This window comes from Palaemon carinicauda, chromosome 27 (assembly GCF_036898095.1).
Source record: "Palaemon carinicauda isolate YSFRI2023 chromosome 27, ASM3689809v2, whole genome shotgun sequence".
NCBI lineage: Eukaryota > Metazoa > Arthropoda > Malacostraca > Decapoda > Palaemonidae > Palaemon > Palaemon carinicauda.
The window spans coordinates 54,546,362-54,569,996 of NC_090751.1; the positions used below are offsets into that span (position 1 = coordinate 54,546,362).

The 23,635-nt window shown below is 37.1% G+C and overlaps 1 protein-coding gene across 2 annotated transcripts; it reads left to right on the plus strand.

Annotated features, from left to right (window-relative positions):
* The first annotated feature begins 8,508 nt into the window (after positions 1-8,508).
* Positions 8,509-21,358, plus strand: LOC137621195 (uncharacterized). 2 transcript variants are annotated; one of them, XM_068351606.1, is made up of 2 exons: positions 8,509-8,643; positions 20,251-21,358. In XM_068351606.1, exon 2 carries the CDS (start codon positions 20,256-20,258, stop codon positions 21,222-21,224), a length of 969 nt encoding a protein of 322 aa, XP_068207707.1. In that variant the 5' UTR covers positions 8,509-8,643; positions 20,251-20,255; the 3' UTR covers positions 21,225-21,358. The 2 variants fall into 2 exon arrangements, with proteins under 2 accessions (XP_068207707.1, XP_068207706.1); XM_068351605.1 differs by lacking the exon at positions 8,509-8,643 and adding an exon at positions 8,652-8,838.
* The last annotated feature ends 2,277 nt before the right edge of the window (positions 21,359-23,635 follow it).

The window sequence follows — 23,635 nt, forward strand, 5'->3', positions numbered from 1 at the left end:
TTTGTATTTAATTGTAACTTATAATACTGTAAAATCTCATCCCAAATAATTCGTAAAAAAAGTACACCGTTAATGATAACCTAGTATATCAGATCACAAACACGGACAGAGACTAACTCCGTTACTAAAATTTCTACTGTTATACAAACGTTGTTGGCAGTCAACGAAAGAAAGTCATCACGATGCTGCTTTATGGAGTCGATTCTTCGTTAGACATTGTAATCGCTGGGAGGGGTGGGAGTAATTATATCACTCGTAGACTAATCTAAGGGTGCCCCTCCCAGGTATACCATTTAAGTGTTTTGGCTTTTAACTTTACTGCGAATTTTGAATTTAAAAAAATGCTCGAGGATAAAGCCTATAGAGTGGCTAAGAGGAAATTTAGAATAGCCTACACAAGAAATTACTTTAGTCTTGAGAAGACTCGACTGACATTTAAACTGCCTTTTACTGTAAAATCAATATTCGTTTATTTATCAATATTTATTTATTTATTTATTATAGAAATCTATTTTACTTAGTGTTTTCGGCAATTAAATATTTTAATAGTAAATCCTTTCAGCTTTTCATTTATGTTATAGTTCATTAAGCAAATTCTTTACTTTAGGCTACTTATCTCATTATGGGTTCCGCGAACTTGATTTTGTTTACTGCTCATTTTCGCTGGAACGAACCGATAATCCGATCACTGGTCCGAGTCTAATTATAGCTAGCCTATAACCCTAGTTGGAAAAGGAAGATGTTATGAACCAAGACTCCAACAGGGAAAAATAACACATTAAGGAAAGGAAATAAATAATCTACAAAAGAAGAATTAAACAACCAAAATAAAATATTTCAAGAACAGTAACATTAAATTAGATCCTTCACATATAAACTATAAAAACTTGAAAAAAAAGGCAAGAAAACAGATAGAACAGCATGAACAAGTGTACCCCCAAGCAAGAGGGGAAAATTACTAACCCTTTACCATAATTACCTAAATCCTAACACTACACAGAATCATACAGCACAATATTCCCCAACTAAGTCCAGAAATGACAATTTCTAAGAAAATTGTATTTTTCCTAACATACCACTGACCAATGTATAGGATAACATCTAAAGCGTGCACTCTCCAACCAGTGTTTTCCCATCCACCAAGCCTATACCCCTCCAAACCCCCTCCCCACGTGCGTGACACTGACCTCTTGTTTCCCAGCATGACCTCGACTAGAGGGACGCCTCAGGTGACCATTCCAGGTCGTTATCAACCATTCTACACTGGTCACAGAAAACAATGTTTCCTATCACCAGGGTCTACCGCGGGGAAGGATGGGAGGGGGCAAGTAAACTGTTGGTCAGTGGTATGTATGTTAGGATAAATAAATTTTCTTAGAAACTGTCATTTTTTCCGAAACGAATACTTCCCACTAACCAATGTAAAGGAGCCTCAGAATTAAGAGGCTCCCCGCCTCTTAATTCTGAGGCTCACCATAAACCACTGTAGGAGAGGTATGAGGGTTGCGGTCTAATAATGATAAAGGGTTTGTGTGAAAATACCCTTTTTTTTTTTTTTTTGTATTTAGGAACACACAAATTTAAAATTATATTTGGCTGTAATATAGTGTACTTTGATTTATTGTAAGCTCTTTGTCCATTTCATCATGGTGTAATTACCCTTTTCTTTGTTTTTACAGAGTACCAACGCCCTGTACTCAGCGAGGGTCATGTTCTAGAAAATTAGTATAAGATAAAGATTGCCAAGCAAGAAGTGTCACTTGGATACATAATCTAAATTAAAGGCCCGTGCCAACAACAAGTGTTGGCTATAATACTCCAACAACAACAACAACTGTACTGAAGCCTATTAAAGATAGGTGGCGAGAGCGATTTGGACTCCCCTCTGCTTTTGAAAGTGGTAGATGAGGGCAAGCAATGATTAACTTGGGGGGGGGGGGGTTCTTAGAATATTAGTGCAGTGGACAATTAAGTGAAAAAAAAAAAAAACAATAAATTGGTGACTCCAATAAGCTTGAAATAAGTTTTCTTGTGCCACCAGCTGTGAACTTTGTCAATGATTGTAGCTGCCGGGGTTGGCTGCTGATAACATTTTGTGTCTGGATGTTTATTGTAGCGGTGGTGTTGCTTGGTGTGATCGTTGGACCACCCAGGCAACAGCAGCGTGCACACGGTAGAATTCATTGGTGTGCTGTGATATTTAGATTTCTGTAACATGGCCTTGGGAAGTTGCTGTGCTAAATGTGATATTTGGCTTTCCCTTTTGAGTGCAGAACTGAGGATAATAAGCCTTTTCTTAATATATTGCATAATTTCTTTTGTCTTTCTGATGTAAAAGAGAGAATGTAGAGACAGGTCAGATGTGCAACCTGGTCTTATAATACCTTTGATCTTAACTTAAGCTTATTCAAATTGCATTTGAGTTTGGTCAAAATAAATACAATGATTAGTTGGTGTTTGGTTGTACTTATATATATATATATATATATATATATATATATATATATATATATATATATATATATATATATATATATATATATATATATTTGTGTGTGTGTGTGTGTGTGTGGAATCATGTTTTTATCCGACCATGAGACCATGATATCTTTTCAGAGTTTGTTTATGATTCTCTATATTTGATTTCATTGTGAAATACACATTCGATTTTCTTATAAACCGTAGCGTTTCCTTCCCCTGCATATGTCCCCTTCTCAGCCACCAATTTAGATTTTTTTTGTGTTATTTGCTTCCTTTCTAAAATCTAACCTGAGATTAAAGCTATTTATCATATAATATATATATATATATATATATATATATATATATATATATATATATATATATATATATATATATATATATATATATATACTGTTAGTTTTCCCCGGAAATAAACCATCGACCCTGCTACCTGCTTTTTCGGCAAACTCAAGTAAAGAAAAAGATCTTACCTAAAGATAGAGCTATTTATTATTTCTGCTGATTTTCCCAGAATTACATCAAAGGTCATACTGTCTGTTTATTCAGCAAGCTCAAGGCCAGAGAAGATAATAGGGAAATTTGAGGTTCTATAGCTGGGTCCCCTTGCCCGGTATAAAAAATCGAGAGGTGGAGCCCAGAGCCCAGTTCTCTTGACTGTTTACCTTTTGCCCAGATTTCTGGGTATTCCACTACTTTATCTTTTTTTGTAGTGAACGTTGGAGTGTGATCGACATTCGGACACTAGACAGTCTGCGTGCTACATGTGGCCCCAATACAGCGAAGAAGGGTAAGGCGTGTCAGGGGGAAAGTGCTACAATAATGGTAAAACAAATATAGGGTAGCCAGAGAACCCACCCCAAGAGAACATCTTCCTTCCGGTAGTAGTCCATAGTAGTAGGCTGGCCAGGGCCCCAGCAACCCGTTGAGATACTACCCCTAGAGATTCATTGGCTCCTTTGACTGGCCAGACAATATTACATTGGATCCCTCTCTCTGGGTAGGGCTCATTTTTTTTTTCTTTTTTTTTTGCCCACACATACACCGAATAGTCTGGCCTATTCTTTCCACATTGTCCTCTGTCTTTATATGTCTGAGAACACTGAGATTACCAAACAATTCTTGTTTGTTCAAGGGGTTAACTACTTGGTAAGGGTAGAAGAGATTCTTTAGCTATGATAAGCAGCTCTTCTTAGAGAAAGACACTCCAAAATCAAACCTTTGATCTCTAGTGTTGGGTAGTGCCATAGCATCTGTACCATGGTCTTCCACTGTCTTGGGTTAGAGTTCTGTTGCTTGAGGGTACATTGAGGCACACTATTCTATCTTGTTTCTCTTTCTCTTGTTATTTTGAAAGAATTATTTTTATGTTGATACTGTTCTTAAACTTTTCTTTTAGTTTATTTCCTTACTTCATTTTCTCACTAAGCTGTTTTCCCTGTTGGGGCCCTTGGGCTTATAGCCTCCTGCTTTCCCAATTATTTGTAGCTTGGCAAATAATAATAATAATAATAATAATAATAATAATAATAATAATAATAATAATAATAATAATAATAATAAGGATTTGAGATGCTCTACCCCTCACCGTTCTATATCGATTATGTCATGTGTAGACCGCCCTTAGATCCTCTGTTGGGCGATCCCGACGGGACTGAACTTAAAATCCTCCTAATACCTGAGGGAACAGACCTTGAGGTAGTCGGTCGTAAAGGCCGATTGTCTCGGCCATACACCTACTCTCAGCACCTGGCCGACCGCCATGTTCCTTTTGAAGGCCAACACAGTGCCGACTCCCCTGATGTCACGAGGCTTCACCAGGTATGCCCTACGGATCATCTCCCGGAGCCAGAAGATCATGTTCTTTGAGACCGCCCTCTTCACTTTCCCCGTAGTCACAAACAGACTCTTAATAGCTAAGCGGAGGGAGGAGGTCCTTGAGCAATATGTCATTTGTCCTGGGGATAGCAGGGATGGAAAACTTGTTGAACCATGGGTCAGCTACAGCTGGGTTGTGTGTCTTCATCACAAAGGAGTGGGTGAACTTGAAAACCAGCTCCTTTCACCCGTGTGAGTGGGAAACATCCGTTGAGAGCCCATGGAGCTCGCCTACCCTTTTGGACGAGGCCAGGATGAGACGGAGCACCGTTCTCAGGGTAAGCTCCCTGTCTGTAATTTACCAAAGAGGCTCAAATGGAGGTTACTTCAGAGCGTCAAGGACCTTGATGACGTCCCATGTGGGTGCCTTGAGGGCCCTGGGGAACATGCCTGCTCAAACCTCTTCATCAGCATTGAAAGTCGCTTGGAGGAACTTAGGTTCAACCCCTTGAGGAAGACCTGACCCAGGGCCGCCCGGAATCCCTTCACTGCCGGAATTGACATGCCCTGAACGAGGCGTAGATGGACCAGGTAGTTCACGATGACTAGGATTGAGGCATTAAGGGGCTCAATGCCCTCCTTGGTGCACCATCTGCCAAAGGCCGCCCGCTTTGCCTAGTACTGTATATGACTTTCAAGAATTGTCTGAGGTTACCCGTCATCTGAGCGGCTGTCCTTCTGGAGTACCCCTCCCTTCTTAGCAAAACGCTGCAGTCTCCACGTGTGAAGGGAAAGGTTTAGGAGGGCATAGTGTAACGCGTCCTCCAGAGCTGCTGCTGGGTCTGGCACCGGGGAACAAAAGACTGGCATCTTTGCGTTCATCCTCGTCACGAAGAGGTCCAGACAGGGAGAGCTCCACCTTCCTATCACTGTCTTTGTCACATCCGGATGTAAGGACCACCTCTTCCACGGAATGTATCTGGCCGTCAGGGAGATGGCGTTGTCCTCGGCCCCTGACAGGATCTCCAGCAACAGGTCGTGAATCTGACGGTGGCATTGTCGCTCATCAGGGCAGCTCTTCTCTCCACTAATGAGTTCACCCGTTTGAGAAGGGCCCTTCGCACTGCCAGAAGTTCGAGCTCGTTTATGTAGAAGGACTTTTCTTCCAGGGACCACAGTCCTGCGGCCGTTTGATCCAAAAGATGAGCTCCCCATCCCTCCCTGGATGCTTCCATGAAGAGGAGGATCTCTGGAGGAGGATCCAGTGTTGAGACCCCTGCTAGGGTGTCCTCGGGTCTAACCACCACTGGAGAGCTTCCCTGGTTGACTGGGATGTCTCACTGATGGATGTCTAGTTGCTAGGGTCTGCACTTCCTTCAGATCCCACTGGGCCGGTCGCAGCATCAGTCTTCCTTTGGGGACGAGTTTCTCCAGGGACACCAGATGCCCCACTAGCCTTTGCCACTCTGTCAGAGATGCCGGTTCTCCCTTGATGAGAGGCCTCGCTATTTCTTTTAACCTCGCGACCCTCTCACTCGTCAGGAAGGATTTGGGCTACCGATGTCCTGGGAGTTAGGCAAGGCAAAGGAGGGCCTCGCCTCCCTCAGGGCTCCAATCTTTTTTCCCCTTCACCAAGGCCTTCATCTCTCCAATTATTTATTCAACTCTCCCTTCCTGTCCTTCTAAACCAGTGTTTCTTATCCTGGGGTGCTAGTACCACCAGGGGGTACTGAAATCAATTTCAGGGGGTGCTGGGGAAGGTCACATATGTGATTGTGGCGCTTGGGAGTGGGTAGGTCTATTCTTAGTCTCATTATTGATTTTTTAAGTAATATATCACAAAGAGTTATTGTTGATGGGCACCATATTGAGTATAGGAATTTGAAGTCTGGTGTTCTCAGGGTAGTGTTCTTGGCCCATTACTTTTCATACTATACACGCATGACATAGGCTTTGACCTAGAAAACAAGCTTGTTGCATATGCAGATGATGCTACTCTCTTTGCATCAATTCAATCTCCTGATTGTAGAACTGGGGTTGCTGAATCCCTTAATAGGCATCTAGCTAAAATTAGTGCATGGTGCAAATTATGGGGCATGAAGTTGAATCCTAAAAAAACTCAAAGCATGCTTGTAAGAAGGTCGAGGATAGTTGTTCCTCAACATACGGTTCTCAGCATTGATGTTTCTTTAACTCTATACAACTCATTTAAAATTCTAAGTTTATTTCTCGACAGCAAATTTACTTTAGAGAAACACATTAGGTCTGTGTCTTCTTCAATTGCACAAAAACTGGCTAATTTATAAAAAAATTTAAGATTTTCGATGATCAATCCTTTATGAAGAAGTGATTTAATTCTTCCATTCTACCTTGTTTCGGGTATTGATCTCCTGTCTGGTCTGCAGTGGCTGTTTTTCATCTTATTTTCTTGGACAGGAATTTATGGTATATTGAATTTCTTATTCCTGATCTAGATATTAATCTCTGACACCGTAGTTCAATTAGTTAGTTATGCATGTTGCATAAGGTTTTTCATACTTCTGATCATCCTTTACATTCAGATCTTCCCGGACAGTTCCCTCCTGTTTGTGATACTATGTATGATGTTAATTTTGACAGCCATGCCTTCTCCATTATGAGGTTCAATACTACACATTATTCAAAGTTTTATTCCAGTTGTGACAGTGTTGTGGAGTGATCTTCCTAATTGGGTAGTTGAAATGATAAAATTCCAAAAGTTCAAACTTACAGCAAATGTATTTAAGATGAAAGACTGACATAAGTCTCTTTTTAAAGTTTATATATGAAAGATCGGTTTTAATGTTGTTGCTGTTCTTGAAATATTTTATTTCGGTTGTTCATTACTTTTCATATAGTTTATTTATTTCCTTTCCTCACTCTCCTATTTTTCCCTGTTTGAGCCCGTGGGCTTATAGCATCCTACTTTTCCAAGTAGGGTTGTAGTTTAGCTAATAATAATAATAATAATAATAATAATAATAATAATAATAATAATAATAATATTTTATTTCGGTTGTTCATTACTTTTCATAAAGTTTATTTATTTCCTTTCCTCACTCTTCTATTTTTCCCTGTTTGAGCCCGTGGGCTTATAGCATCCTACTTTTCCTAGTAGGGTTGTAGTTTAGCTAATAATAATAATAATAATAATAATAATAATAATAATAATAATAATAATAATAATATTTTATTTCGGTTGTTCATTACTTTTCATAAAGTTTATTTATTTCCTTTCCTCACTCTCCTATTTTTCCCTGTTTGAGCCCGTGGGCTTATAGCATCCTACTTTTCCAAGTAGGGTTGTAGTTTAGCTAATAATAATAACAATAATAACAATAATAATAATAATAATAATAATAATAATAATATAATTCTCACATGGGTAACAAAAAAAATCCTATTGATGAGTATTATTTCCTTCATTTTCTTATTGTTATTGCCATAATGACTGTTTTTGTTTTGGAGAATGAACCAAACATATGATCAAGATACACCGCAATTGTCTTTACTTTATCATTGTAGTAACTGTGTGTTAAGCAATGGTAGGGGGTGCTTAACTACCGCTGTTCTAACCCTATAAAATCCATTATGATCATATGAGGTGCCGAGGATTTTTAACAAACTTCCAATTATAGTACTTTCTCCTGTTTTTTCGAACTTCTTTCTACGCCTCACCTGTCTTAATTACATTTACAGGCACGATCTATAAATAGCGCCAGCAAAAAAGAGAGAGAGAGAGAGAGAGAGAGAGAGAGAGAGAGAGAGAGAGAGAGAGAGAGAGAGAGAGAGAGAGAGATTTTCTTTTAGATGAATTTGTAACGGCCGTTAAATGGCTATTGGTAAAGATTGCACCTATAACCTTCAACTATAGTGTTGATGCTTCATTATCTTATATAAAAAATACTTTAAATTTGTGAAATATTATGAAAGGCCGAAGTGCGGTTTGAAATTTAACGAAAAATAATTTCAACCTTAAATAAAGTTCTAAACCAAGATAGTTTCCTAGCCGGAAACATGGAATTAATAACCCCGAATACACTAACCGAGCTTGAGAGGAACGTTATTTTTTCTTGAATAAATAATCTTATTAAAATATTCTAGTAACAGAACATCAAAGTATCAAAGGCTTAGTTAACTTACAGGCCTAGGTACGGCTGCGCATAACGATACTTCGTTAGTTAACTTTGTGCGGTTGGCAGTGGGGAAAGGTAACATGGAACACATAAAAGAGCCATAGTTTTGTCAGACGACTTCGTGTTTACAGTATACTCCTTTAGCATACGCTGTGGTTATTGAACATTACCAAGATACAAAGGTAGACAGGTAAGCACACAGGGGGTCACAATCCCACGAAAGGAAAATTAAGCATTTCTCGTGATTCTGTATTACTTTGGATCTAAAGTCAGTTAATAGCGGGTGTTGTGCAGGACCCAGTCCTGGGTGTAGTGTATGAGGAATTTCTACCGTAAGGCAGCAAGCGATGAAATTGGACTCGAGGAAAGAAGACTGTAAAATGAGGTAAGTAAGGAAGTAATAGCTTATCAACATTTAACTTCATGTATGGACATTAACACTAAGTCGGTTTCTCATTGAAACCTAAACTGAATTTATCTCCAGTACAAGTATGATATAATAACTTTTAAAGAGAATCGCTCTACATCGTACAGCCAACAAAAATGCCGACACAAGATGGTTTAAATGTCTTAGAGCCAATATATACCACTTATGTTGATTCTAAACTAGAGCTTTCAAATCGCGGCCCAAATATTGTATAACAAGCTCCATAGAAAGATCTGGACTAAAGATATTAAAGCCTCCAAGAAGTACTTGAAGACTGTTTTCGAACTTCTACGATAATGTGGATTGGGTTATATGATGTTTTCAAACTTCTACGATAATGTGGATTGGGTTATATGATGTTTTCAAACTTCTACGATAATGTGGATTGGGTTATAAGATACTTTAAATATTTAAGAATGTATACGTCAACCAAATCACGTACAGGCTAAGGTTGCGGGCTGCCAATGCAAGACTGTAGGAGTGTAGGGTGATAAGGGTTATCATACCCGCGAACCCGAACAATGTACAATAACACGCAGCGTCTCTCTCTCTCTCTCTCTCTCTCTCTCTCTCTCTCTCTCTCTCTCTCTCTCTCTCTCTCTGTAATGAATAGACATCTCAGTGGCGTCCCAAAATCGAAGGTAGTTTTTCCTCGGACAGACCGACCTGCAGATAGTTTTCAGGATAACAGCAGAAATACATTTAAATTTTTTCAATTTGTGGCTTAGTGTCGACACGTGTTTCGGATCATTTCACGACCCTTCTTCAGGAGTAAGGACTACATTGAGTTTTGGAACTAAACTAATATAAAGGTTATGGTGGTGAAGATTTGATATCAAAATATTTGGAAATTCGGAAAACACTCAACAAAACTGAAAAATTATAACTTTAGATTCCTTAACATATAAATAAGAAAATTTAAGATATATATATTTTTTTCAAAATACATAAACATTTTTTCTAAAGGCTTCACAGAATTTCATGAAGCTCTCGTATTCCATCCTTTATTGCCGGACCTACATCGGTTCCTCAGGAACGCCATCTCTCGTTCAAAGCCGACCCAATTATGAAGCTTACACGCTCCCGCAGAAATTTGGTATGTGTTCTGCATTGGTCTCGGACTCGCTTGTGGTCTCGCTGCGCCTTAATTTTCTATTTAACAGTTTCTGAACTCCTGTCCCTGTCGTTTTTCTTCTTTCTCCGATGCAGCTCAAGCAGTTTAGAGATTTCAAAACTGGCACCGGCATGCTAAATCAGTTAATCCACAGGTACTAACAAAGAGGTTAAATAGGCTCCTTGAGGTAGTAAGCTGAGATTTTGCGCTCATATCTTCAATTGGGGGTATAAAGGTACCAGTATGCATGGTTAAACTCATTTAACCCTGCCAGTATGTTGTCCACATAACCCAGTTCCTACTTATCTTCTTCTTCTTCTTTTTTTTTTTTTTACCAGATTGAGATTATGGTACACTTAGATTCAAAAGTCCGCTGACACTCGAGGGAATTCGTTCGTCAAAGGTCACTGGTGTTAACTATGACAAAACAAATAAAGAGTTCCATGTCTTACTATTTCTTAGGAAGCTTTGTCCAACCTCAGCAAACGCTTAATAAAATTACAAATTGTTGCCATATTTCATACTGTGGTATCATTTGACGTCTCGACTATCAAATACAAATACACAACACAACACACCACATACACTCATATATATATATATATATATATATATATATATATACATACATATATATATATATATATATATATATATATATATACATACATATATATACATACATATATATATACATATACATATATATATACATACATATATATATATATATATATACATATACATATATACATATATATATATATACATATACATATATACATATACATATATATATATATACATACATATATATATATATATATATATACATACATATATATATATATATATATATATATATATATATATATATTATTTATTTCTTGGGAGGAGCCCAGTATATAGACCCTTTCAATGGAAGGGTGGGAATGGGGAAATTTCCCCTTCCTCGGTCAGTCCGACACAGGAAATAAGTCATTGGAAATTTAGGGTGGTGGAGAGGGGTTCAATGAAGATTCTTGACACATCTTGTAAAATATAGTTTCTTTGCCTAAATCTAATTTGATAAACGTTAACGTTCTGGCAAATATTGCTGACCTAATTCATTGTCAGTTGATTTGCAGTAGCAGTAGAATAAAATAGCTGCTGTTGTTGGAAAGTTGATTAGTAATGAAAGTTAAGTATTAACTTTGCCTAATAGATAATCAATAATGGATACAGTAAATACTGATGACGGTATAGCACTTTGAATACTATCAGAGTTTAGTTAATCGAGTCGAAAATGAGTTGTATTGCGGTAAACGAGACCACTATTACATTTTATCAAAACCTTTGAGAAATTTGCTTTAATGATAAATCATATAAAAAAAGTTTCTTATTCTCAGACGACACAATTTTCCAGAATTTTGTCATGGAAGTGCGATATACTAATTTACCCAAAATGTATTCTCTAATTCGCCGGAAAAATACAAGCGCAGATGACATAAGCACAAAATTATTCCCTATGATAATACCCTGCCTGTAAATTATCAATGATTACGTAATTACTATAGTCAATTTATTTTGGCGATGCGGATTTGCACCGTCTCGCACGGATACCCTTTTAGCTCTGAAAATTTCCTGATAGCTGATTGGTCAGAAGTATTTTCGTCCTAATACCATCTTAGTTTTCAAATAATTACTAGGTGATATGAATCGAAACTTATTTACTAATCTAAATTTCTACTTCAGATATAGGTTTTGTCAATAAATAATGTTAACGAATAAATATATTATAAAATATCGTGATGATAAATCTAAATTTAAAAACAATACCCGCCGAAGTCATTTCAGGAGCTTGTTTTCGGATGCACGCTGCATAACTTTGTAACTTTTCACATATTTTAACATATAACTTTCTTTGGATACCAGAATCTAAAAACGTGGAATTGATAAAACTCGCAATTTGTGAAAATAGAGGTTAGGTTGCTTGCTTGCTTGCTTATAGATTGCCTTGCCTTAAACAAGAAAAGCAAGACCCACTTGGAGTGGGTACTGGGTAAAACGAGCATTCTACTGCCAAACACCGAAGAGGGAAAGGAAGGGAGATTGTAACTCTACAGAATCCTCAAACCGAAAATATTGTTATTGATAGTATCCAAACCTTTACGAAAAAAAAGATAACAAACCGTTTTTACACGGACTTCCATCATAGGACTATGATGTAAGTCGTATAAAAAAGGGATAAATCTTCGGCCACACCGAGCGCGACTAGCGGCGTGGTTAGCGGGAAGAGGTTCCCAGGGCAAATTGAAACCTAAGGTATCATATGTACGTGGCCAGATAGGAGGCGCGAGAAGCCTCCAACCGCTGCAGCTGCCGCCAAGATAATTAATCATACCGGGTTAGACCGTCTCTGAGTTACTGCGCACCTTCGTGACGTCAATGGATAGTGACTGTAGAAGAAAACGAGGAAAACAAGTTTTAGGGTCACTACAGTAGGTGTTTCCCCCATAACACACTTTTCTTTCTTTCGTGACCGAGGAAGATAACTTTTACCTTGATCTTCAGGTACTTTATTATTTGAAGACTAGAATTTCAGTTTTTTCTTTGTTTTTATTTATTTTTTGGTTAAGGAGATAAGAGAATTCTGTTTAAAATTTATACTTTTTTAATGAAAATACAAAAAAAAAATTCAAGCTTTTATTTGGAAATTTACTATTTCTCTATTTTTCCATATTTTTGCTTTTGACTTCTCTCGCAGGAGATTTTTCTGTTCAAGATTCTTATCATAAAAAAACATGAGACACTGTACAAATAGGGAAACAAGTTTTGGTAGATTTACAAAAGGAATCATATAAGAAATGAGAGAGAGAGAGAGAGAGAGAGAGAGAGAGAGAGAGAGAGAGAGAGAGAGAGAGAGAGAGAGAGAGATTTTACATATTGGTCTTCCTTTCTCCTTTGACTTGATCTGCAGCCATACACGGAGCAAGTAGCCATGACTCCTCAGGACCCAGAGGATTAACCAGGTGGATAAAGACCGCTTGGTTAGGAGAGCTTGAGTTCTTCTTGTTCTCCCGAGTAGAGTCAAATACAGACTGATGACATTTCTTAATCTGAACCCTAACCAATGCACCCGCTCAGCGAGATGCGCGAGATAGTTCTTATTTTGGTCAGAAGTGGGCTAACTAATGTTACTTTCTTGTAAGGATCCCAGAATATCTTTCAAGAAATGTTATTTTCGTGAACAAATAACGTGTTTTATGTGTCAATTTTCTTCTTAGAAAAACTGGCTAAATGAACAGCAGATATCGCGATGTTATTCGGCGCAAAAACGTGGAGAAACCAGCCAAATTTGCTGCTTGTTTCCAGTTATTCAGGGTTGACAATCCTCTCGGTCGTTATAAGCCGCTAATCCCATACCATACCCCGTACGGGCTAACCAAGGGAAAGGCCTGTGCCAACAACAAGTTTTGGCTATAATACTCCAACAACAATAATACCATACCCCTATAAACCCAGGTACCCAAACACTCAGATGACCTTACACAGGGCAGACTTCTTGTTTCGCCGAGTTGTAATTGATTAGTAACGAACGCATTGCTGCGTTAATCATGTCTCTCCGACACCGGAAGTTTCTTGAAAACGAAGAGGGAAATCTTAGAATACTTTTTTGTATTGCCTTCGGAATCGGAAGATGATTCAAGTGAAAACGATGAACTGTCTGCCGCTCCTTCCACATACGATGAAAACAATTCTTTTATCATCGTGAATGAAGACCTGGAAGCGGAATCTACTGCCGAAGACGAGGACGAATACACCGTCGATATGGTAATGCCCCCCTAAAGAAGACGAGGACACAAATGACGAATATTGGGCCGGAGTAAATAACTGGGAAGAGTTTGATGAAGAGAGTCATGAATTACCCAGATTTACTTTCAAAGGACGAGCAAAATTCAACTGTCCTGATCAAACTATCAACACTCCTTTTCAATTTTTCATGCTTTTTTTTACACGCAAACTTTTCCAAACAATTGCAGTTGAAACGAATTGCTACACAGAGGAACTGTTAAGTAGGAAAAGGCCTCTGCAACAATATTCTATAAGGCAAAACTGACAAAAAATAAGCGTGGAGGAAATAATGGCCTTTCATGGAACAATAATTAATATGGTTTTACACAGAAATAAGAGATCAAGGGACTTCTTTTCCAAGCAATGGGTGGACGAAAGTTCGTTTTTTCGTCAAATCTTTAGGAGAGATAGGTGGTTCCAGATATTCTGGGGTCTTCATGTGTCTCCTCCAGCAGCCCCTGGCAGTGGCTTCATGGCATCTCGGAGATCAAAGGTAAAACAAGTTCATGACTATTTATCTGAACGGTTCTTACGTTATTATCATCCTGGATGCCATCTGAGCGCCGACGAGTCCACAGTGCCATACAAGGGCAGGACCGCATTCAAGATGTACGACAGCAAAAAACCAACAAAATGGGGTATCAGAATATATGATATTGCCGATGCGCTGACGGGATATATTCAAGGTTTGATTCCGTATTACGGCAAAGCTACTATCTAGTGCCTTGGTTATGCTGGTCATCTCTTCACCACTCGCAATGTATTGACACTGGATACCATGTTTATACGGATCGTCTTTATACAAACTTATCTCTAGCTGCGGAACTTCTGAAGAAAAAAATTCACATCACTGGAACGATAAATACGAATGGGAAAGGCCTTCCCCCTCAAGTGAAGAAAAGAAAAAGATCATCAGTAGGAACTGTAAGATCGTATGTGAAAAACAAGCGATGCCATATTCTGTCTTGGAAAGATAAGAGGGACGTCATTATGTGCTCTACATACCATACTGCAAGAACCATCCAACATCGCCGTGTTATGAAAGGGAATTTAGAACAAGTTATTGAAAAACCAATGATGGTCTCCGAATATACTTCTAACATGGGAGGAGTGGATCGTGCAGATCATTACATATCATCATACTGCTTCCTACAAAAATCATTGAAATGGTGGAGAAAAGTTTACTTTTTCCTTTTGCAATTAGCCATAGTGAATAGTTTCATTCGCCATCGTATTCATATGAAATCAAAAGGGTTGAAGGTATCAACTCATCTTCAGTTCCGGAAAGAATTGGTAGGAAACGTAAGAAATGCGGCTCAAAATGGAAGAAGCACATCTGATGATGAGGAAAGGTTGAATGGCAAATTACATATAATAGCCAAACAAGACAGGAAACACTCCGTCGAATGCATTATATGCAGTGACAGACGTGGACCTGGTGGAAGAAAAGAAACAAAATATTACTGTAAAACATTTACCAGGCAACCTACAATGCATCCTGAGTGCTTTGAAACTTACCACACAAAAAAAAGATTACAATAAGAAATATACTTAATTTTTGTATGAATCCTGCAATATGAATTTTGTCTATTTTTATTTTAAATAATAAATAAGTTTCTTCGCATATTATTATTATTATTATTATTATTATTATTATTATTATTATTATTATTATTATAATTATTATTAGCATGAATAACGACAAATTATTATTAGACCTGTATGATTTACACCTATAAGATGAATGAAATCTTTATTGAAAATTAAGAAATTATATTTGGACCACTTTGACCGAAAAAAATGACTAAACTACAATGTTCTTTACGTTCAACTCTGTATGGTTTGTAAATTTATTCCTCTGATAAAAATGGAACATTATTATTATAATTCTTTTTTGCAAAAATCGTAAATATGTACAAAGTCCCCCCCCCTCCCCCAAAAAGCATTCATACCAAATATACTGTATTATAATCCACCTAAATATACGGATGAAGGACCAACCGTAGCCCTCGAGGTAGCAAACCTTATCTTTGATCATGAACTCGGGCTCTCGACTCCCCCACCGTCTTCCGGACCAGGGTTAAAAGAATTCTTTTAACCCTGTTCCGGACCTTCCTGATAACCTTCCATATGCAGCTCCATCATCCACTCCTAATCTCTCTCTCTCTCTCTCTCTCTCTCTCTCTCTCTCTCTCTCTCTCTCTCTCTCGCGCGCGCGCGCGCGCGTATAAGATAGTTAATGTAGCAATACATACATAATTGGCTGAAGCGCAGTAAGCAAAAAATAATTATGCAATGGAAAATTTTTCTTCTATCTAGAACAAAAAATAGTGCGAAAGATTGTTTCATAAACACACACACACACACACACACATATATATATATATATATATATATATATATATATAGAGAGAGAGAGAGAGAGAGAGAGAGAGGAGAGAGAGAGAGAGAGGGGGGGGAGTTGTTTTTTGTGTTTAGGTAGGATTATGGTAAAGCTACGGGTAATGAATGAATATTCTTGTTTAATAATTTGTAAGGTTACTATTATATAAAAAATCCAATTGGTATAAACACAAACCAAAAAAGTAAAATAAAACGACACAACAAATGAAAGGAAGGCAGAGATAGTCTTCTTTAGGTGTAGTCGCACTGACCATGATTCATTTAATCATTTCTGTCAAGCGTGTGTCAGGGTCGTTGACGATCGCTAGTTGCCGTACAGCATAAAACTTTTTTTCTATATATCTTTCAAAAAATGCGGTGTTTATATATGTTTTTATTGAAAAATATTTATGATCTTATGTATTTTCATAATGTATGAAAGCACTTGTAAAGTTCAACACTTCGAGATACAAGATCGACTACATTTATTTTGTTCTCGTGCTACTTCAAAATTACAATTTGGCAACTTTTATAGGCCCAATACCTTATCCAGTGTCGCCAACACTGGCTATAAAACTTCTAATTTTCACCTGGAATTACACCTATTCATATATATATATACACCTTCGTTATACAGAAACCGCTGTTCGAAAAGCATTTATTCAATACCCATATAATATCATGAAACTTTACCTAGCGATTAATGCAAAAACTAATGGATTTACAGAGGATTTAGATACAAAATTTTCCATTTTAGTTAAGTAAAATAAACAGGCGGACTAGTTGTTTTTCTTTCCTCATATTACTAACATGATAAATGACAGTAATTGAAATCCTTTCATGTCCATTTTAACATATAGAGAAGAACATGTCTTTAACTTTGAAATGATATACATTTGATAGTAATGGATATAACATACGTTTAAGAAATACTTTCCATGAACTAAAAATTCTCACAGCTCCATTTCCTCCAAGTGACAGAGCTTAAAACGACCTACCAAGAGCCCAAGCGCCTTCCCCCAAGATTACACCATTTTTCATCAGTTCTTGAAGGGGTGCGTGTTCAGTTATTCGTTTACAGCCTTAACCAATCAACAATTTATTGGGAGGTGTTTCGGAGAGCAAAAATAAATTAAATAAATGGAAGTTATGGCAATCAACTGCAAATGGATGGTGATAAAATAGTGGGTAGGCCTATGCCTTTTTGTGCTTTGCAACCTATTTAATCACCATTTAGTTATATATATATATATATATATATATATATATATATATATATATATATATATATATATATATATAGTGTGTGCAGGTCTGTGTGTTGTGTTGTGTATTTGTATTGGATAGTTCAGACGTCAATGCCTCCAATCAAAGCCGCCTATCCGAAACCCCATAGACTTCCTTTCGGACAATTAAATAATTCTTGGCAAAGATATTTTACACTAACAATATATTCTATATCAGATAGTAATTTCATTATACCACTGAATGCTAAGAAAACAACAGTAGCGTGTTCAGCTAACAAAATTAAAATGACACTTTTCAAAAGAAGATATCATACGGACAGACCAAATGTCGTTAAATTTACAGCGCTGAAGGAGGAAGGATACAAACTGAATTCGAAGTGGAAACTTTCAAACAATATGATATTCGCGATATATTAACGGATTCGATGTTTTTTAAAAGAATGGCTCTGTCCAGTTAGTCTTAAAAATCTAATATAGTGTATCGCTTAATTGTTGTAATATTCTAATTGCGAAACATCACGATCAAATACGGAGTGACTGAAGGTTGAATATCTATATTTAGCTTCCTCAATCTACGGCAATATCCAAGGAGTGAGTTAGTCGAAGACCAGGCAAAATTTCATATTCTAATACATTATGTGCTTCATTAAAGATAATAGCTTATGTGAATTTATATGTTTTATGTTTTTATTTTTCTGTAGTGAAAAGGTCACGTAATAATTGGACTGACGGAATGCCTTCCATGTAATTGTTCTTAAAATATGTTTTTCCTTGACGGCTTCAAAGTTGTCTGTTGTCCTTGGCAAGACCTACTGCAGTTATCAGGCCTTGCCTCAAAGGTATGGTGTTATGTTTCTCTTCGTAGAGCCTCGTAAGAGGACGTTATTATATGCGACACGACATGATTTTGGAGACGCATAGTGGTTATCAAGGTCTATAGAATACCTATAGACCTTGGTGGTTATCCTAAGGCATAGGTCACACACACGTTACACTCGACACGAATCGTCACCGAGAAAGTAAAATTAACATTTAGGCAATGATTTGATTATAGTCACAAACAGAAACTTTTATTTGGCCATTTGATTATTGTCTTGTCGACTCTATCATTGCTATTACTGATTTTACGGCGAACGCCTTCCCTTTACAAGTGTTGCTAAATGAGACACGTCTACTCCGCACTGACAAGATGCTGAAGTTTCCGAACACCTTTTAACAGAAAGAATATTATAAAATTTCATCCATGACCATGTATAACCTAATCCTATGTAATGAGCGACAGATATTTCCAACCAATAATAACAGATTTTTGACAAAGTCCTTATTAGGCATATTCAGAAGTTCCTCAAACGTTTTACTATCCAATTAACCTTCATGTAAGTAGCAGGGACGTCAAAATCAATAATTGGAATCTGTTTTTTATTAACTGATCATCATTAGACAATTTTACCAAGATTCAATCTGCCAATTTATTTTTTCACTTTTACTCTCGTTACCTGACAGTGTAGACCCACTGAACGACCTTTGATCCTTAATTATAAAAATAAGGGCTAAAAATTTTGGTAAGAAAAAAAATTAGGGACTGTAATTCGTACAAAATTTCCCTAAATCTACTGTATGTGTTGTATCAAGCTTTTGTTTTAAAAAGCGCGTCCGTTAGAATGTCAATATTGCTTCAAAGTATTTTTAATTTGCCAAGAGCACTGCTTCCGAACTTTTAACCCTGTATTTAAAAAAAAAAAAAAGAAAAAAAAAAAACATATCCTGTTGGTATGAAATTATACTCTATATGTTGTTTGATTATCTTTTACACTGCTCTGTTAAAAATGTGCATCTATTCATCTTTATTTAACGTACGTTACGAGTGTAAAATATTAATACACATTGGAATGGCTAAGCCAAACAAGAATGTACTGTGCATTTATGCGAATTTCTAAATCGTGTAAAACCTAACTTTAACTGTAAAATATATACTTGTTAGGTCACTGAATATTGTAAGTTTAAGCATTAGTAGAGAAGGGTAGGGGCCTTTAATTTAATTTAAAAGGGAAACATACACACGCACACACACACACACACACATATATATATATATATATATATATATATATATATATATATTATATATATATATTATATATATATTATATATATATATATATATATATATATATATATATATATATATATATATATATATATATATATACATACGCGCTGGAGCACATATATACAAGTGTGTGTATGTAATATATGCACAAACTACTTTTTTAAGTTGACATTTGTTGTTGTATAAGTCAAAAGAAGCTGTCATGATGAATTTTCCGGCGAATAACTGGTTAATGAGATATGGAGAGTGGTAGATAAAGTTTTATAGGGAAGCGAATGTCAAAAAAAGGGAATCAGTATGCTAACAAGGTTTTGGAATTTTGGGAGATTATGTAGAGGTAATGAATTGAAAAGCTTGTCAATATGACGTTTTTAGAAGCATGAACGTAATTTTATGAAGGTAGGTTATTGCTAATTGAAGCATGATTGCAAACTATATGTATTTAACTGTTTCTGTAATTAAAGGGAATAGCAGACTGTATAACTTTTATTTAGTCTTTATATATATTTTTTACAAAGGTATAGATTCTTTCTTTAATACCGAAAAATAAAAACTTTTACATTATTACTTCACTACTGAAAATGAACTCTGTATTGAATGAAATTCCATTACCCCGTTTTCATACATAACGGGAATTTTCAAGACTGATTCAAATGATTTTTAAAATCTATTTTCTGTTTCAGAGGTGATGAGTTCAGTCCGTAGTGCCACAAAAGGTCATTCTGGGTCGGACAGTCTGTACAGTTCAGACTCTGGTATCAGTTTTGCTGACGACATCCCAAGTATTAGAAGTAGGAGGTACAGTTCTGTTTCTTCAAGTTCCAGTTCAACTGCGAGTTCTAGCTCCAGGGACTTACAGTTATCAATTAACTATGGAGCATGCACAGAAACCAGACCCACAAATATAAATATCTCCGAGGAAATTGCATTAATAATGAATAAGATGGGATTGTCCAATAGCCCTCATATAAGAAAAGATCAAAGTCATTGGTTTCATCGCCTACTAGAACTTCTTGTCAATGTATTACACATGACTCCTGTACATAGTTTACCGGCCTTTCGTGAAAGAATCTGCCGTCATTTGCGAATACGAAGAAATGGGACTCTTTCTGTAAGTCTTGCAGCTGCATCGTTGCTGAAAATGCATCCTGATGTCGACGAAGAAGATGGTCAGATGAAGCATTACTATACACTTCCTTCACCCATTCCAGAACGCCTCTACCAAGGATTCTTTGTGCCCATCCGGCATATCCTATACGGGGAAGCTTTGATGAGAGGCTTTGCTGAGCACTACACAGAAGGCATTCATGTCAAACCCAACCCATATCCCTTACTGCTTGAAGACGATCCGCCACGACAGTTTGTTACAATGATTCGTAGACCAGATGTATTTCGTGCTATTACATCTCATTCATTGGAACTTGGGCGTGGCTTCATCAGGTTATCAGCCAACATGCAATACATTACTAGAGACATTTGGTATCTTTTGTACAATGAGATGGTAGATGTTCAAGTAGCTATGGATATTTACGATGAATTTTTCAAGGAATTTGAAAATCAACTGGGTTTACTACAGGTTGTAAGCATAGATGGTATTCCATCAAGTGTCATCGAAAAGGTGAAGAATAAAAACGAAATTGACTACACTGTAAAGTAAACAGCATTTTGTTACACTTGTCGCTGACTCAAAATCTTTATTCTTTACACAAATTGAATATCCTATTGAAGTGAGAGAATGGATTGCTGTAAGTAACTTATTTGATGTATACTAATCCTAAATAAACATTTATATATCAGGTATAAATTTTTTCAATAGCCAAAAATTTGATTATGCAAAACGCATCAATGAATCTCAGTAGTTAGTGTTATCAATATTTGATGTAACACCAGATCATGTCTTATGTGTATATTATAATAAGTTGAATAATAATGTAGCGAGATTGATATTTCTGTGTCTTTCTACTGGTCTTCAACCTACTACAGTACTCTCATATTTACAAATTTTCTATCTGTTCTCCATCCCTTTTTATTTCAGGTCAAATCCATCCCAATCTTTGAAATCTTAGTTTAATATATTTAAACTGCTTCACTTTGGCAATGAATCTTTATGTTTTACAACCACTCCTTTCAAATATATACTCCTTTTCATTTATCATTCGAAATGTAACGGATGTATAAAGAAGTACAAGCTATATGCTTCTCTGGCGATTTTTTTGGGTTCCCAGTGGGATAATTTTATTTACTAGTAGTCTACTAATCTTTTTCAAATTCATCCAGGTCGCTGCAACACTTCATTTATTTCTTACTGGCCTCTCGATACCCGATTCACAATTCAAAGTGTCCAAAAGGTAAGAGGAATGTTCTACCTATTTCGAAACCTCCACTATTGTTTGCTTTAACCTAGTTCTGGGGCTGAGGAGGTCCTTTAACAAGATGTAACGGGGGAGGGAACCCCGCAGATGATTTATGAAGTTAAAGTTAAGAAGCTTGACCATTAATGTGGAAGAAAGGGGGAACAGAAATACAGCAGAGAAATAAAAGGTGGGTTCAGCTAGGATCCAAAGGGACGCTGTGAAGACCAGTGCAATTCCCTTCTACATAAGCATGGGGTTTTTCCTCCTCATCTCCTAAGGTAGTAGATTGGCCTGGGTACCAGGTCTCTGTTGAGATACTACCGCTAGAGTGTTATTAAGGCCATGTCCCACAGGACTTGCTGGTGAATTGCGACAGAATGGCGAACAAAATTTGCTAAACATAGCTGGAAACTAGCAAAATTGGTATCCTTTGAATGGCCAGACAGTACTACATTGGATACCACTCTCTGGTTACTGTTAATATTTCCTTTGCCTACACGGATATACACACACACACACACCGAATAGTCTGGCCTATTCTTTCCACATTCTCCCCTGTCCTCATACACCTGACAACACTGAGATTACCAAACAATTCTTCTCCACTCAAGGACTTGAGTACTGCACTGTCATTGTTCAGTGGCTACTTTTCTCATGGTAAGGGTAGAAGCGACTCTTTAGCTATGGTAAGCATTTCTTCTAGGAGAAGGACACTACAAAATCAAACCACTAGATCATAGGTTCTCAATGGGGGTGAAATTCACCCCCAGGGGTGAATTTTGGGCTTTCAGGGGGTGAATTGTGACCGAAGTAAGTTTATGGGCGAGGAGAGCAATTATAGACTATGGCGTAACTGGCCTGTCACGTGGGCTGGGATTATATCATGTGCTGGACCAGGAAAAATGAATTAGACAGTAATATACAAGTGACCACCCAAGTTAATCCTAGGATTGGAAAAAGTACTGAGGAAGAGACAGAGCCCTAGGGAATTAAGTAGGTCCCAAGATAATTACTTGGCAACTCCAAGGTTGGGAACTCCTGGACTATAAATAACTGAGAAGCTAATATCAAGGATCAAGTTGTGCAGGAGATAAAGTCTTCAGCATTTAGTTTATTTTCAATTCAAATTGATGAATCAACTGATGTGGCATCATGTTCCCAGTTGATGGTATTTGCAAGGTATGTTCACTCAGGTTCATTTAAAGAGGAGTTCTCTTTTGTTCTCCTCTTGAACTAACTACCAAGGCCTCTGATATTTTGGAGAAGGTTTCATCTTTTTTTAATCAGGAAATCTTTCGTGGGATAATATCAGTGGGTGTTGTACAGATGGAGCACCAGCTATGTTAGGGACAAAATCAGAATTCCAAGTATGTGTGAAAAAGTGAGCTCCAAAAGTGAAAGGTATTCATTGTATGAGCAATCGTCAGACACTAGCCTCAAAAAACACTTCCTGCTCCGCTAGAGAAGGTTTTGGATCAAACAATTAAAATTGTAAATTTCGTCAAAGGAGGGGCTCTCAACTCACGACTTTTCAAGCAGTTATGTACTGATATGGATGCAAACCATCATTCGCTTCTTTTTCACACAAATGTTCGTTGGCGTTCAAGAGGAAATGTAACTGAGCGAGTATTTGAGCTTAGAGATGAGCTCAAATTGTTTTTTGAAGTGCAAGGTAAAACAGAATTTCCTGCCTGGCTGAGTGATGTGGAATGGA

Bases quoted from the DNA above. Each gene is read 5' to 3' on its own strand.
- LOC137621195 (XM_068351606.1), top strand. From the start codon at position 20,256: ATGAGTTCAGTCCGTAGTGCCACAAAAGGTCATTCTGGGTCGGACAGT.